General features: G+C 44.0%; 1 protein-coding gene across 1 annotated transcript in view; it reads left to right on the top strand.

Moving 5' to 3' along the window:
• Positions 1–4698: 4698 nt before the first annotated feature.
• Positions 4699–15959, top strand: part of CASP10 (caspase 10) — a 29602-nt gene continuing 18341 nt past the window's right edge. Inside the window, exons 1-4 of the mRNA XM_045078552.1 lie at positions 4699–4891; positions 6528–6881; positions 8606–8699; positions 15564–15699. Of these exons, the coding sequence (XP_044934487.1) occupies positions 6535–6881; positions 8606–8699; positions 15564–15699 (577 nt within the window). The 5' untranslated portion in view covers positions 4699–4891; positions 6528–6534. The remainder of the gene's footprint in view (positions 4892–6527; positions 6882–8605; positions 8700–15563; positions 15700–15959) is intronic.

The following is a 15959-nucleotide window of genomic DNA, read 5'->3' on the forward strand; positions in this document are numbered from 1 at the left end:
CTTTTTGAAGGATTTCTTTATTTATTTTAGAGAGAAAGTGCGTTGATGGGGAGGAAGAGAAGGAGAGAGCGTCTTAGGCAGATTCCATGCTTAGTGTGGAGCCCGACTTGGGGCATGGGGCAGGGCTCCATCCCACCACCCTGAGATCACCACTGGAGCCGAAACCAAGAGTCAGACCCTTAACTGACTCTGCCACCCAGGCGCCCCATATACTAAAATGTTAAGGTAGTTATAGACCACAAGTGACTCTCTGTTTCTCCATTTTTCAGCTTTTCTACATTAAATATTGGAAATTCACTGGCTTTCTCTCTCTCTCTCTGTTTTTTTTTTTTTTTTTTTTTTTTTTTTTTTTTTTTTACCACTTTGGTACTAAAACAGATCACTTGGTAGTACAGTGAATCCAAAATGGGTCACACTTTACTTGTCTAGCTACAGTCTCATGCCAGTTCACTATTTGGACATCTCTACTGGGATCTTTATCAGAGAGAGTCTTCCCCTTCAGTTCCTTTTTTTTTTTTTTTAAGATTTTATTTACTTATTCGACAGAGAGAGAGAGATCACAAGTAGGCAGAGAGGCAGGCAGAGAGAGAGGGCGAAGCAGGTTCCCCACTGAGAAGAACCCAATGTGGGGCTTGATCCCAGGACCCTGAGATCATGACCTGAATCGAACACAGAGGCTTAACCCACTGAGCCACCCAGGTACCCCCCACCCCCTTTAAAAAAACATTTTCCCCTTCCGTTCTTGGCTTCATCGTGCTCCCATATACTGAGAATTAAACTGGTTCTGGCAAGGTCTGGAGTGTGCAGAGAAGGTGTGGCATCAGTGGGGGGGAGAGGGCCTGGAAGTTGGGGAGGGGATGACTAATCAAAAGAACCTGCTATCTCAGGCCCCGGGGCAAGGGGACTGAAAATTTCAAGGCACAGAGCTCTTCTCCAGCTGGCATACTACTCATCTTCCCCATCACCTGTGTTCATTTTTTAGGTCACGAGTCTACACTTACAAAGTTCCCCTTTATAAACTTAGAGGGTGGAGAACTTGGACCAAAGCCTGGCTATCCAGGCAAGCCTACCACCACCACCACCAGGCACTCTGAAGGCAGAACAGAGAAACAGTCCAGTATTTCCCTTTGGTCCCCAGGGCAGTGGCAGACTCCCATCACTGTAAAAGGCTTTATAGGCTTTGACTGGTGTAGATTTTGATGTAGACCCGGTTGACGGCAACCAGTCAGGAAAGGTGCTGTAAGAAATGTCTATTCTTTCCACCACTCTCAACTTACCATTAGCGTGCCCTCACTTACTCTGCTCTAAACTGGAAGAAGTATGAAATATTGACCACAGATAAAATGGCACACCATCTCACCTCCAGAACTTGGTTCCAGTGTTTCTGCTGGGTCCCTAGGATAAAAGTTGAAGGTTTACTTCATGTGTCTCTATTTTACTTCTACTTTCCAAGCTTAGCTCAAATACCTCCTGCTCCTTCCCCAAGGCATCTTCATCCCTGGTTCCTGGGGACCCCGTGGCACTTAGGTGAAGCCCCATTGCCACATCAACACACCCTTGGCCGGGGGTTATAGAGACCATGGCATCTAGAGGTAAGGGCAGCCTGTAGCCTTGGGATCAAGAGCATGGGATTTGGAATCAGAGAGACCCAGAATTCCCATCTCTTCCCAGCTTTGGGATGATGGCAAGATCTTTGCATCCGTGAACTTTGATTTCCTCACCTACTGAGTAGAGCTAATAACATGGACTAAGGACAGTTCATCAGAAAAGAAGGGGCCAAGCGGGGGAGTAGCCATAATTATTTGAAGGCAGATGTGTTTTATTCACCTTTCCTTTCTAATTGTGCCCAGTACGTGCTGTACACATAGAAGGGGCTTGCTAAATATTTAGTACTGTAGCATGAATACCCAACTTTTGTAGCAACATGGACGGGACTGGAGATTATGCGAGTGAAATAAGTCAAGCAGAGAATGTCAATTATCATTTGGTTTCACTTACTTGTGGAGGATAAGGAATAACACGGAGGACATTAGGAGAGGGAAAGGAAAAGTGAGTTGGGAGAAATCAGAGGGGGAGACGAAGCATGAAAGACTGTGGACTCTGAGAAAAAAACAGGGTTTTGGAGGGGAGGGGTGTGGGGGTTTGGGTGAGCCTGGTTGTGGTTAGTAAGGAGGGCACGTATTGCATGGAGCACTGGGTGTGGTGCATAAACAATGAATCTTGGAACACTGAGAAAGTAAAATTAAATTTACAAAAAGGTTGAAAAAGCTAATGTGGCTTTACGGACAGGGTGTGGAGTGATAGTTTCCCCAAACTACCTTCTGAAATGCCTCAAGGACTAAGACTAAGACTTAGGACTTGGGTGTCTTTGTCTTTCCAAAAAAAGAAAAATTGTGGGCGCCTGGATGGCTCAGTCAGTTAAGCGACTGCCTTAGGCTCAGGTCATGATCCTGGAGTCTCGGGATCGAGTCCCACATGAGGCTCCCAGCTCCAAGGGGAGTCTGCTTCTCCCTCTGACCTTCTCCCCTCTCATGTCCTCTCTCTCACTCTCTCTCTCTCTCAAATAAATAACTAAAAATCTTTAATAAAAAATTGTGGCAAAATATATGTAACATAAAATTACTGTTCAAACGATGTTTAAGTGTATGATTCGGTAGCATTAAGTACCTTTACCTGCTTGTGCAGCCATCACCACTAGGATTTGTCTTCCTTCCTTCCTTCCTTCTTTCTTTCTTCTCTGAGCCATTTATTTATTAGTAGGAATAGTAAACAATATTTCCAAATGGCATACGTTCCAATAATAAGTGGAACTCCTTATATCCACGCTCAAGCCTGTCAGTAGGGGTTTTAGAGAAGTCGTATACACACAATCATGTCCTCAACACTCACAACCACATTTGGGTTTTTCACACTTTTTCCAGAACCAACGAGGTGTATCTTTTGACCATTTTATTAAATCCATTAAACTGTTCTGCCCATAGTAAGTTGTAGGCTTTTTGAAAAAAGATATTGACATACAATATCTGATTAGTTTCAGGTGTACCTGATAGTGACTGGATACCTTTGTACATTATGAAATGATCCCATGTTAAGTCTAGTTACCATGTCACCATACAGAATGATTACAAAATTACTGACTATATTTCCTCCACTACGTGTTTCATTCCCATCACTTATCTATTTTATAACTGCAAGTTTGTATCTCTTAGTACCCTTCACCTCCCAACCCGTACTCTAGTCACCAACAGTTTCCTATATTTATGAGTCTGTTACTGTTTTTTGTTTGTTCATTTGTTTTGTTTTTTAGATTCCACATATAAGTGAAATCAAATGATATATATCTTTCTCTATCTGATTTATTTTGTTTAGCATGATACCCTTTAGGTCCATCCATGTTTTCACAAATGGCAAGATTTCACTCATTTCTTTTAAAGATTATTTATTTATTTATTTGACAAAGTGAGAGCACATTAGCAGGGGGAGCAGCCGAGGGAGAGGGAGAAGCAGGCTTCCTGCTGAGCAAGGAGCCCAGTGTGGGGCTCGATCCCAGAACCCTGAGATCATGACCTGAGCCAATGGCAGACACTTAACTGTCTGAGCCACCCAGGCACCCCCGATTTCATTCATTTTTATGGCTGAGTGATAGAGCTTGTCTTTCTTAAACATAGAAGTTCTCTGGATGATGCCAAGGATGTGAAAATGGGACTCAATATATTTGTTAATAAAACATCATGAATCACTTTTTTCAGAGATAAAATATCTTTCTAAGATTCTGTACTTCTTCTCAGATCCCTGTGCATTTGAATTGGCTGAATTATACTGTAGTGACTTAGAGCTAGATTTGCTGGTTTAAATTTTGGCTTTCCCATTAGTTCACCATGTGGTCTTGGACAAATTACTTAAGCTTTCTGTGTCTTAGCTTTCACATCTTACAAAAGGGGTCATGCTGATAATATGTATCTTAGACACTTGGAATGATTAAGTGAAAAAAAATGGTGCTTCACACATGGTAGTTGCCATGTAAGTATGAGGTATTGTTTTTATTCTTAGAAATAATGTCCTCAAAGTCTCTTTCCTGCTGCACTGAATGTGCTGTGAGGCCAAAGACTTCATCAGTTTTGTCTGCTAATGGGTTCCTTGCAGATATCTCCAAATGGGCCTAAAGTCCAGCTCTACCTCCGTTTTCTCGGTCTTAAAATTGTATTTGCACATACAATTTTTTGAGAAAGAGTTAAGATGGCTGAGAAAGAGTTATTTCCTGAGCTTTTTGGGTTTTATTTTTAAAGGTTAAGTGAGTTTGGGGAAGGAGATGGTTAGGAAAATAAACTCTTTCTCCTTTCTTTTTTCTTCCTTCTTCCCTTCCTTTTCTTTCTCTCTTTCTTTCTTTCTCTCTTTCTTTCCTTCTCTCTTCCTTCTTTCCTTCTTTCTTTCTCTTTCTCTCTCTCTCTCTTTTTCTTTCTTTCTTCTTTGATTCATCAACCTCAGTGATCCAAGGGAATGCCTAGAACTCTTAGGGCCTTTCAAAAGTTCATTTGCAGGAACCCTCGGTATAAACTGGGAAAGTCCCGAGCAGCCCAATCGTGGAAAGTCGAGGCTCTTGCCTCTAGGAGGCGCTGTCTGCCAGGGTTCGTCTACACCGGGAGGGGGTGGGGGGGGGGGAGGCGGCCGGGCAGCGGTGACGTAGGCAGGAAGTATGTTACAAAGCTGCCGAAGCGGACCATCCACTTTTCGCTTGCAGAGGCAGCAAGTCCTGAGTTCTCTTCCCGCGCAAGTGACAACTTCCCTGGAACTTGGATTACGCAGAAGATTCTAATTTTTTAAAAACTTTATTTTCAGGCAATTTCCCCCGGAACCATTTACTTCCAGAGGATCAAGGGAGTTGGACCTGAAGGTATGCGATCAGCACCTTTCCCCTGCGGAGGTCTTGCACTCTAGCCTCGGTCCTTGCCTTAGTCACAGACATTTGCAGAACCTCCCGTGGCCGATGGCACGATCGCTGCCTGCATTTACTAGCTGTGCCGGGGAGAATGACGATTTAAAAAGCCCCAGGAAAGCTCTAACACAGACTTTTATGGGCGGGAATTTGCTAGTCCATAAATGCAGACAAAGTCTGGCCACTTCCAGTTAGACAAAGTCTAGCCGACGGGAGGTTGGAATTTGGGGGAAACTGCAGGGCGAGCCTGTGATCCCTTAGAATACCTTAGGAAGCCGTCTCCGAGAGGCCATTGGTTGGGTTTCTGGTATCACAGGCTACTCCTAGAAGGGAAGACCCCATGGATGATCACATTGAAAATACCTTTTCCGGGGCGCCTGGGTGAGTCAGTCGTTAAGCGTTTGCCTTAGGCTCAGGTCATGAGCCGGGGGTCTTGAGATCGAGTCCCACTTCCCACTCCCCGCTTAGCGGGAAGCCTGCTTCTCCCTCATCCACTCCCCCTGCTTGTGTTCCCTCTCACCCTCTCTTTAAAAAAAAAAAAAAAAAGATTTCAAATAAATCTTAAAAAAAAAAAAACACTATTTTCGGTTTTCTTTCTCCATCTCCGCCTCCGTCTTTCTCTAAGTAAGCAGCACACCGAGTATGGGACTTAGGCTCACAACCCTGAGATCGAGTCATAGGCTCTACCTACTGAGCCAGCCAGACGCTCCTCTGTTTAATTTTTCTAGCAATAAAAGTAACGTGTTCGTTGCATAAAATCTGGAAAACTCAGGAGACAAAAAGAGAATTAAGAGTGTTTGTGTTTATACCACCTAGAAATAGCTGCTCTTTGTTACTGATGTTGTTTTTTTGTTATGTTCTCTTTCCTTTGGAAAGTGGTCTCTTATTTCTAAGTAGCCAAGTCTTGCAAAGAGAATATATGCCTTGAAGCCTTATAGAACGAATAATATTACAGTGAAAAATTTTATCAGTTCATTCCTCCTCTGATTAGAATGGAATTTAGTGTAGAAAATACCATATGAACTTTAGGAACTGAACAGGTGGAAATACTCATTTAGTGATTTGTGACTTCCTTTGTTGTTTTGAGCAACTCTTAACTAAAACCACCCTTTCTTTTGGGGTCTAGGATTGTGGCTTCTCTTTTTGTGCTATATGGACCTGTCCCATTGTGGTTGTTCTTAGATTAATGGACACTTCTGAGTTATAACCCCCCAGACTGCTTGATTTCTAAAATGAAAGGCATGAGTCGAAGCGCTGTTTCTGCCTTTTGGTGGGAATGAGTGAAGAGTTCTAACCGGGAGACATTGTGCTTTGTCATCCTCCGTTTTGACTCACTCTCACCAGGGCCATTTTGATTTGGGAGAAGTGACGGTAAATTAGATTCCCAAGAAACCTCCCTCCAGACCGCCAGAAGGGTCACCACGCAAGTGTGGGGCTCATTTTTTTGGCTATTGGGTTTTGAAGGGAGTTCGTAGGAATATTTATTTTTCAGCACTTGGGGGAACGTCTCATGCCTGGAACAGAGGAGGCCTGGGGAGTTGGGGTTCCGTGTATACTTCCTCTCTCGTGACTGCCCCACCTCTGTCTCCTTCAGGCTGGCCATGGCATCTCAATGTCGAAGTCTGAGTTTCTCTTCAGATGATAATGGTCAATCAAACTTCCGGGGGAAGCTTCTGACTATTGATTCAAAGCTGGGGAGCCAAGATGTGGAGGCCTTGAAGTTTCTCTGCCGAGACTGCATCTCCCACAAGGAGCTGGAGAAGGCCAGCTCGGCCTCCGACATCTTTGATCATCTGTTGGCAGAGGAGCAGCTGAGCGAGGAAGACTCCTTCTTCCTGGCGGAACTCCTCTACCTGATCAAGCAGAAATCGTTGCTGCGCCTCCTCAACCAAACCAAGGAGCAAGTGGAAAGTTTGCTGCCCACCCGAGGGAGGGTCTCTCTGTTCAGGTGAGGAGGGCCTCTGTGATCAAGACAGTGAGGTGGGGGTGGGAAGGGTGGGGGGGTTTCCATCGAGGTAGTGTTCACTCAGGCCCCTGAGCTTTGAAAGGAGGCTGGAATTCTGCCCTTTTTCTTATCTCCGTCCTTGGGTGACGGTGTTTCTAAACCAGATCTCTCTGGGTCAGGTACTCTTGAGATGAGAGGTTTTCAAAGTGGGGCTTTTCACTTTTTTTAAAAAAAAGATTTTATTTATTTGACAGAGAGGGAGAGAGGGCGCACAAGCATTGGAGCAGGAGGCAGAGGCAGAGGGCAGCTTCCCACTGAACAGGGAGCCCGATGGGGGGCTCCATCCGAGGACCCTGGGATCATGACCTGAGCTGAAGGCAGATGCTTAACTGACTGAGCCACCCAGGCGCCCCCGAAGTGGGGCTTTTCAACGCCCCACTCTGGGCCTGGAAGTGGCTTTCTCTGGTTGGCTTCTCACTGCCAAAGGAAGCTGGCCTCTGCACGGCGGGTCTTCGCTTTTTTTCTTGTACCCTCCTCATTCCCAGACAGCCCTTCCTGTGAGTCACTGGGCACTCGAGAAGAGGGAAGGCCTGAGTTCTTGTGGCCAGATAAACAAAATGAAAAAAGATATGTCTCTGGGGTAGGGAGGGACATCATTTATGCCATGTCCTGTTTAAATTTTTATACATTTTTGGGTGAAACCCAGAGAAGTAAAATACAGATATTTTGTATTTATATGTTTTTTGTATTTTATTTGTATTTTGTATCTGTATGGGGTGACGTACAGGCATCAGGTCTATCATGGGTTAGACCTTAGATAACACACTTTTATTTAGTTAAGATTTTTTACTTGTAATTGAGATGTAATTGACCTATAACATTATGATAATTTTAGTTGTACAACATCATGATTTGATATATGTATGTATTGTGAAATGATCACCGTAGAAAATCTGACATTTGTCACCACATTTGGTTACAAATTTTTTTTCATGGAAATTTAAAAACCCACTCTTTAGCAACTTTCAGATATGTAACACAGTATAGTTGATTCTTGAGCCTGCCTCTACTGCTTATTGTGTTATCTTTTAAAATTTTGTTTTACTTTTAATCTTAGTTTATTTTTTGGGAGAGAGAGAGAGAATGCCTATGTGCGTGCATGGGCGTTGGGGGAAGGGCGGAGGGGGAGGGCACAGGGAGAGGGAGACAGAGAATCTTATTTTTTTTTAGATTTTATTTGTTTATTCAGAGAGAGAGAGATCACAAGTAGGCAGGGAGGCAGGCAGAGAGAGAGGGGGAAGCAGGCTCTCCGCTGAGCAGAGAGCCTGATGCGGGGCTCGATTCCAGGACCCTGAGACCATGACCTGAGCTGAAGGCAGAGGCTCAACCCACTGACTGACCCAGGCACCAGAGACAGAGAATCTTAAGCAGATTCCATGCTCAGTGCGGAGCCCCATGCAGGGCTGGATCTCACGACCCTGAGATCATGACCTGAGCCGAAATCAAGAGTCAGAGACTTAACGGACTTTGCCACCCCGATGTCCCCTTATTGTGTTAACCTAATGTAACAGGCCACTTAAAGGTCAGAGTTTTAGTTTTGAATCTATACAGTGGGATTCCAAATTGTCTACTCACTCCCGTGAGAAAGAATATTTGTAAAAATGCACTTATTTACTGTACTGTTCTCTGCAAGTCTGAGGTTTTGTCTCTCTGGATGTATGTCTTAGAAAGCTGCTCTACGAACTGTCAGAAAGCATCAGCTCAGATAACTTAAAGAACATGATCTTCCTTCAGAGGGACTCGATTCCCAAAATCCAGATGGTAAGTGGGTCATAGAGAGTTGGGTATTTGGGAGCTCTGCAGTAATCTGTGTCGGGAATGTGCTGGGGTTTTCAGGAAGGGATTTTATTTGCTGAAGATGATGTCATACAGTGCTTGGGAACATTGACTTTGGTGCTTGGTGGGCCTGGATTCTAGTCCCGGTTCTAACGCCTCGACGGGAAGTGAGTGATGGAAGCTTTCTGAGCCTCTGTTTTCTCACGTGCCATATTGTCAACAATCCCATCCTTTCCTTCTGAGACTGTTGGGAGAATTAGTCAACATGATGTGGGTAAAATTGGGCACCTGGTCATCAGGTAATAAGTGGTTAACTGCTGTTGGCACCCATTGTGTTTTTCCATAGAGAAAAGTGTGGAAGTGAGGGGGTGGGAAATCATGGCGGAGTGGGAATGGGGCATTGATGATCTACATAGGGGCCTTGTGTGTTCTTCTTTTTCTTCTTTTTTTTAGATTTATCTTAATATATTTATTTATTTGACAGAGAGATAGAGAACAGAAGTAGGCAGAGCAGCAAGCAGAGGAAGAGGGAGAAGCAGGCTCTCTACTGAGCAGGGAGCCCAGTGTGAGGCTTGATCCGGGACCCTGGGATCTGATCATGATCCGCCCAACCGACTGAGCCACCCAGGTGCCCTGACCCTGCGTGTTCTTTTGAGGAACTTTGCATTATCTCCCGTGTAGGGTTATTGTGAAAATCAAATGAAACATGTTTGAGGATGTGCTTTGTAGAGGGCTATACAGGTGTTTTGAACTAATAGTAGTAGTTTTAATAATAACATAATTGCTGTCTATTAACCATATTGCTATAGGGGTCACATTTAAGAGTAAGAAAGTAGCAACAGTTCTCTCTTCCAGGCCTCAGAACTTTATATGTTTTTCTTTTGATTCTAATATCAACTTGTAACAAGCAAGTTAGTTAAGTTGGGAAAGGAGCCACTTTTCAAATTTTCCCCCATAACATCACTTAATAATTGTGCTGTTCAATGGCTATGTTTATTAGGTTTTAAGTTATGTGACATCTGATAACACCCTGAAAAACAAGTAACGTGTACGGAAGTTAGGAAACGTAGTACAAAGTGAACAGCCTCAAACCCCTCCCCCACGCAACTTAGGAATGTGAATATCACCCACCTCTCTAGAGCCTCCCTTGCATTCATAGCCTCCCTCCCCCATATCACATTCTCCTGAGATCTTCTTATATGAGGACTATGTGAGTAATTCATTAAATATGTTTCCTGATGTCTGACCTGTAGAGTGAGGAGGTTCATTCTACTTACCTTGCTCACGGTCTTCCAGGTCTTTTTGCCTCTTCTGAGCCCTCAGGGTTTTTAGCCTCTGTGTCTTTTGATTAGTCATCGCTTGAGGCTCCCAGTGGTTGGTTGTGGGTTCTGTGGGGTTGGGGACTGAGTCTTAACTCATTATGGGTCCAGAAGCTTGTAGAATCTGTTACAAAATCATGGAAAGCATAAACGAATGGGATGATACAGTCTTTCTTTTCTCTTTCTGAGAAAATGGCCTGAACCCTTTCTGTTTATATGTTTTTACGATGACTGACTGGAGAGATTAGCAGGATGAACTAAGCCACCTCGATGGGATGTGCAGAGATCCATGGTGAACATTTTTTTTTTTTTAAAGATGATGATTTAAATCCAATTTTTTACAAAAGATTTTATTTATTTTATTTGACAGACAGAGATTACAAGTAGGCAGAGAGGCAGGCAGAGAGAGAGAGGAAGAGGCAGGCTCCCCACCGAGCAGAGACCCCGATGCGGGGCTGGATCCCAGGACCCTGGGATCACGACCTGAGCCGAACGCAGAGGCTTTAACCCACTGAGCCACCCAGGCGCCCCCATGGCGAACATTCTTATTCTTACTTACCATTTGTCAGAATCTACTGATTTTCTCCCTTAAATAGCCCCTGAGAGGTCTGGTATATTTCTGTTTTTGTTTTTACACTTTTTCCCTTTTCCTTTTATCTTTTTGTTCTTTAAGAAAAACCCAACAAGACACTAGTATTAAAAAAGACATAAAACAAACATACAGATTAATGAATTATTGTAAGTTGCATCCTTAGAAATCATCACCCAAGTCAAGAATTTGAATTTTGCCAGTCAGTCTAGAAACCTGCCCCAGTGACCCCATTCCAATCACAACCCCTCCCATCTCCTAGAAGAACCACTATCCTGGCTTTTATAGTAGCAACGTTCTGATGTTTCTTTATGGTTTTATCATTTACTTGTGTAACCCTAGATGTCAAGTTTAGTATTGGACAGTTTTTTTGAGCGTTTTTTAATCTACGGGTTTAACTCTTCCTCCAACCCCTTTCTTTCTTTGTCTTAACATTGATCTGTTGAAGAAGCCCAGGACAACTGGTGGGTAGGATTTCCCCCAGTCTGAGTTTTGCTGATGGCATGCGCTGGGTACGGTTCAGCTCGCTCCTCGGTCTTGTGCATTTCCTATAAACCGGCAGCTGGATTCAGAGGCCAGATGTCTCAGCATTAGATTTCCTATAGTTTGAAAAGCTGTCTGAGTTATTCTGATAATAGAGCAGTCTTTCACAATTTCCACAGTCTCTGGGTTTATAAAAATAAACGGAACCACTCCCTCTAGTTCAATCTCTCCGTGTGTCATAAACAGAAGTTCTTACTCCGCACGTCGGGTGGGGACGGGGTGGGGGTGGATGAAGAGATAGGCAGGAGTTCCTGGTGTGCTCCACACCAAGCCACGATTTTGCACTAGGAAAAACCGGGGAGTGTATTTCTTTCTGCACTTCCTCCAGGGGTCTTAGACCTTAGCTTGCTGGCATCTGTGGTTTGTGGCCAGAAGCATTCTGACGTTTTGCCCCCTGCTATATTAGCTTTTGTCAATGAAGGCCTCTGCTCACGTAGCCAAACAATTTTTGCTTTTCTCGTTCAGCACAGCAGTAAAAGGAACAATCACTGTATTTCCCCGTGGCATAGAACTGTGAGAATAGCCGGTCAGATTCCAGGAAGAGTACCCTGCTTGAGCTCCAAATGATCTCAGCTTTATTCCAGAGGAGATCTATTTCTTCATGTGAGAACTGTGGCTGAGTTATATACCTTAGAAAATCCAGGCTGATCTCTATTGGGTGTTCCTGAAGTGCAGAAAGGACCATCTCTAAGCAGCGCCGAGGAGTTTTGGTACCAGGGCTTAACAAGGCTGTGTTATCTGCCGGAAATCAATTGCTTAGCAGCTGGGTGGGGAGGGCCTGAACTTGCCTCAGTCAAAAGGGAAGGGTTCTAAATGCACACCGTCTCTCTCGAGTTAGAAAAATGACCTTTGTAGAGTGTTCTAGGATTCCTTTTGATAACTTTCCTACAAATTCATAGGCATCTGGCTGCCTTCACCCGTTCCAGAACATGCTGGAAATTTGCTCTCTGGGTAGTAATCAAATGAACGTTGGATGTAAAGGAAACCACACCCAAATCTACGAGCTTAGCAAAGCAGCAGAACAAGAGCTTTCAGGCACTTCCTGCTAGTATTCACTGGAGTGGTGTTCTTAAAATAGAGTCCTTTTCGATCGTGTGTGTGTGTGTGTGTGTGTGTGTGTGTAGAAGGTGTCATTGACCAAACATGTCATAAACAGTCTTCACAGTATGAAGAACTCCCATCATTGCTTCTAGAATCATGTCTTAGTCCCTTTTCTTCCTCTCGGTAGGATGCTGTCAAAAATAGGGTTTCTGTTGGGACGCCTGGGTGGCTCAGTGGGTTAAAGCCTCTGCCTTCGGCTCAGGTCATGATCCCAGCGTCCTGGGATCGAGCCCCGCGTTGGGCTCTCTCTTGCAGGGAGCCTGCTTCCTCCTCTCTCTCTGCTTGCTTCTCTGCCTACTTGTGATCTCTGTCTGTCAAATAAATAAATAAATAAATAAATAAATAAATCTTAAAAAAAAAAATAGGGTTTCTGTTGGGACGCCTGGGTGGCTGAGTTGGTTAAGAGGCTGCCTTCGGCTCAGGTCATGATCCCAGCGTCCTGGGATCGAGTCCCACATTAGGCTCCTTGCTTGGCGGGGAGCCTGCTTCTCCCTCTGCCTCTGCTGCCACTCTGCCTGCCTGTGTTCTCTCTGTCTCTCTCTCTCTGGCAAATAAATAAATAAAATCTTTTAAAAAAAAGGTAGGGTTTCTGTTTTAAGGTTCAGTAAGAGCTCATTTGCATGTGACCTACCGCAGAACTTTGTGTGGTGGTTCCCCTCTGAGCCTTTTGCCCAGCTGGTCAGTTCTGGAGGAATCCTTCCGTACCCGCTCTGTCTTCTGCTTGACTCCCGGGCAAGCAATGGGTAGTGCTAGGGCTGCATGGGAGGACACATACTCTTCTTTGCCTTTTTGGCTCTCCTCCTTGTCTCTGGAATTTTTCTTTTTAAGATTTTATTTATTTATTTGACAGGCAGAGAGAGAGAGGGGGAAGCAGGCTCCCCGCTGAGCAGAGAGCCCAAAACAGGGCTTGATCCCAGGACCCTGAGATCACGACCTGAGCTGAGGGCAGAGACTTAACCCACTGAGCCACCCAGGCGCCCCTGGAATTTCTTAAATTATAATCTGTCCGGGGCGCCTGGCTGGCTCTTTTGGTAGGGCATTTGACTCTTGATCTTGGGGTTGTAAGTTCAAGCCCCACATTGGGTGTAGAGATTACTTAAAAATAAAAATCTTTGAAAAAAATTTATAATCTCTCTTGAACCCTTCCTCATCCTATGTTACTGCTCGGTCTCCCTGGTTCCCTCTACTGCCAAACTTCTTGAAAGGATAGTTTGTATATACTCTTTCTCCGCTAACTCAACTCTGGGTCACGATTCAGGACACTTCAATGTGACATTAGCTTCCTTCCTAACAGAGAAACCTCTTGCTGAAGGCAACACAAAACTCCTCGTAACCAGGATTTTAGTTTCACATTCATTTCCGCATGTGGTTTATTTTGCCTTTTCTTTTCCATTGCCAGCATGGCAAAGGAATGTCCTTTTCCGTGTTGGCAACGAAGACCTAGTCATCCTTCAAGAATCCCCTCCATGCACAGCTTGTGCGAAGCCTGCTTTGTGCCTGTATGAACTGTGAATAAATGAGTGGTATTTTCGATTCTTTCTTCATTTCATCACCCACCTCAGACTGAGTTCCACGACTCACCAAGTTCTATTTCAGAAATGTTTCTCAAACCCAGTGCTGCCTCTGTGTTTCCCAGCACACTGGCTTCGGACCAGGTCTGGATCCCCTCTTTGCCAGAGTGTTTAATCTTACTGCCAATATTTTCTCTCTAATCCCCTTCCTCCCCCAACCTGTTTCAAGACTTCTACTCAAAAGCAAATGCGTTCACATTACTATTCTTAAAAACTACCACGGCCACTCCTTGATGCATGGGACACATGCTAAACTCCTCACATACTGTGTGTCTGTCCGTGTTTGCCTGGGCCCACACCAGCTGCCTGTTCCAGTCATGACCTCGCTCTTACTCGAGGTTTGTACTCAAGCCTCCTTCTCAATGCTCCTTAACACAGTCCCTTTTCAGCTGTTCAACGGTCCCATATGTCTGGAGACCTCTTCCCAGTTCCCATCCTGTTGATGTTCATGGACACAGTGAGATGGTGTTCAGAGGTTTACTTTTGATGACTTACTCCTTTCTGTGGGCTCTAATGTGAGTTCATTTGTATATATGTTTTCATAACTGGCTTAATATGCTGAAAAGCCCTATTTTTTGAAAAGATTGTGGTGCTTTCCACCCTACGTGTAATTCAATATTAAAATAATGCTAGCCAGGGGCGCCTGGGTGGCTCAGTGGGTTAAGCTGCTGCCTTCGGCTCGGGTCATGATCTCAGGGTCCTGGGATTGAGTCCCACATTGGGCTCTCTGCTCAGCAGGGAGCCTGCTTCCCTCTCTCTCTCTCTTCCTACCTCTCTGTCTACTTGTGATCTCTTTCTGTCAAATAAATAAATAAAATCTTAAAAAAATAATAAAATAAAATAATACTAGCCAAAAAATAAATAAAAATAAAATAAAATAATACTAGCCAATTTGTTCTTTTTTTCCAGCAGCATTTAAGAGTTTTTTTTTTTTTTTCTTTTAAAATACTGACTATTTGTGGCGCCTCGGTGACTCAGTGGGTTAAAACCTCTGCCTTCGGCTCAGGTCATGATCCCAGGTCCTGGGATCGAGGGCTCTCTTCTCGGCAGGGAGCCTGCTTCTCCCGCTCTCTCTCTGCCTGCCTCTCTGCCTACTTGTGATCTCTGTTTGTCAAATAAATAAAATCTTAAAAAAAAAATCCTGACTATTTGCCCCTAGTTTCTTTGGTGCCTCTGTTTTGTCGCCACCCTAATCTAAGTGTATCATTTACAGATGTGAGTCAGAGGCTGTGTAGCCCAAGGACCAGTAAGAGAGACTTTGACATCAGACTGCCAGGGTTCAGATACCAGCTCTGCCACTTACTGCACAAGTTGTTGAACCCCAGTTATCTCACCTTTAAAATGGGGATTTACACCCTGAAACAAATAATACATTTTATGTTAATTAATTGAATTTAAATATTTTTAAATTCAAATATTTTAAATTATTTTCAAAAAACTAAATTAACTAGGGGTTATATAGTATCTAGCCTTACTGGCTTGTTTTTGAGGTCAAGCAAGCACTGTCTGGTATGTAGTGAGTTATATATATTTGGTATTTGTTATTAATATAGATAATTTACTTGGTCATACCTCTTCCCCCCATATTATTGAACTCCTCAGGGACAAGCACCATTCCTTATTCATCATTGCAAAATCTGGTGACTAGGGGCCATGCAGGTAATCTTTAAGGAATGAATGCATCATCAGAAGGCAAGTAAATGTGATTCCATTGATTCTCTTGCAGACCTCGCTAAGTTTCCTGGCATATCTGGAGAGACAAGGTCAAATAGATGAAGATAATCTGAAGTTACTGGAGGATCTCTGCAGAAGAGTTGTGCCTAACCTTGTGAGAAAGATAGAAAAATATAAAAGAGAGAAAGGTAACTAGCTTACGCTTGCTTGCTTTCTTACACAAAACCATGGAAATTCTTTTTTTTTTTTTTAAGATTTTATTTACTTGTTTGAGAGAGTGAAAGCGAGAGAGATCATAGAGGGAGAGGGAGAGGCCAACTTGCTGTTGAGCAATCCCCATGGCCTGAGCGAAAGGCAGATGCTTGACCGACTGAGCCACCCCGGCGACCAAGACTGTGGGAATTCTTAAACTAATTGGTCCTCTATCAAGTTTGCTCGTCACTCTGAA

Source organism: Mustela putorius, unplaced genomic scaffold (genome assembly GCF_011764305.1).
Source record: "Mustela putorius furo isolate JIRA1106 unplaced genomic scaffold, ASM1176430v1.1 tig00000275_pilon_pilon_pilon, whole genome shotgun sequence".
NCBI classification, from domain to species: domain Eukaryota; kingdom Metazoa; phylum Chordata; class Mammalia; order Carnivora; family Mustelidae; genus Mustela; species Mustela putorius.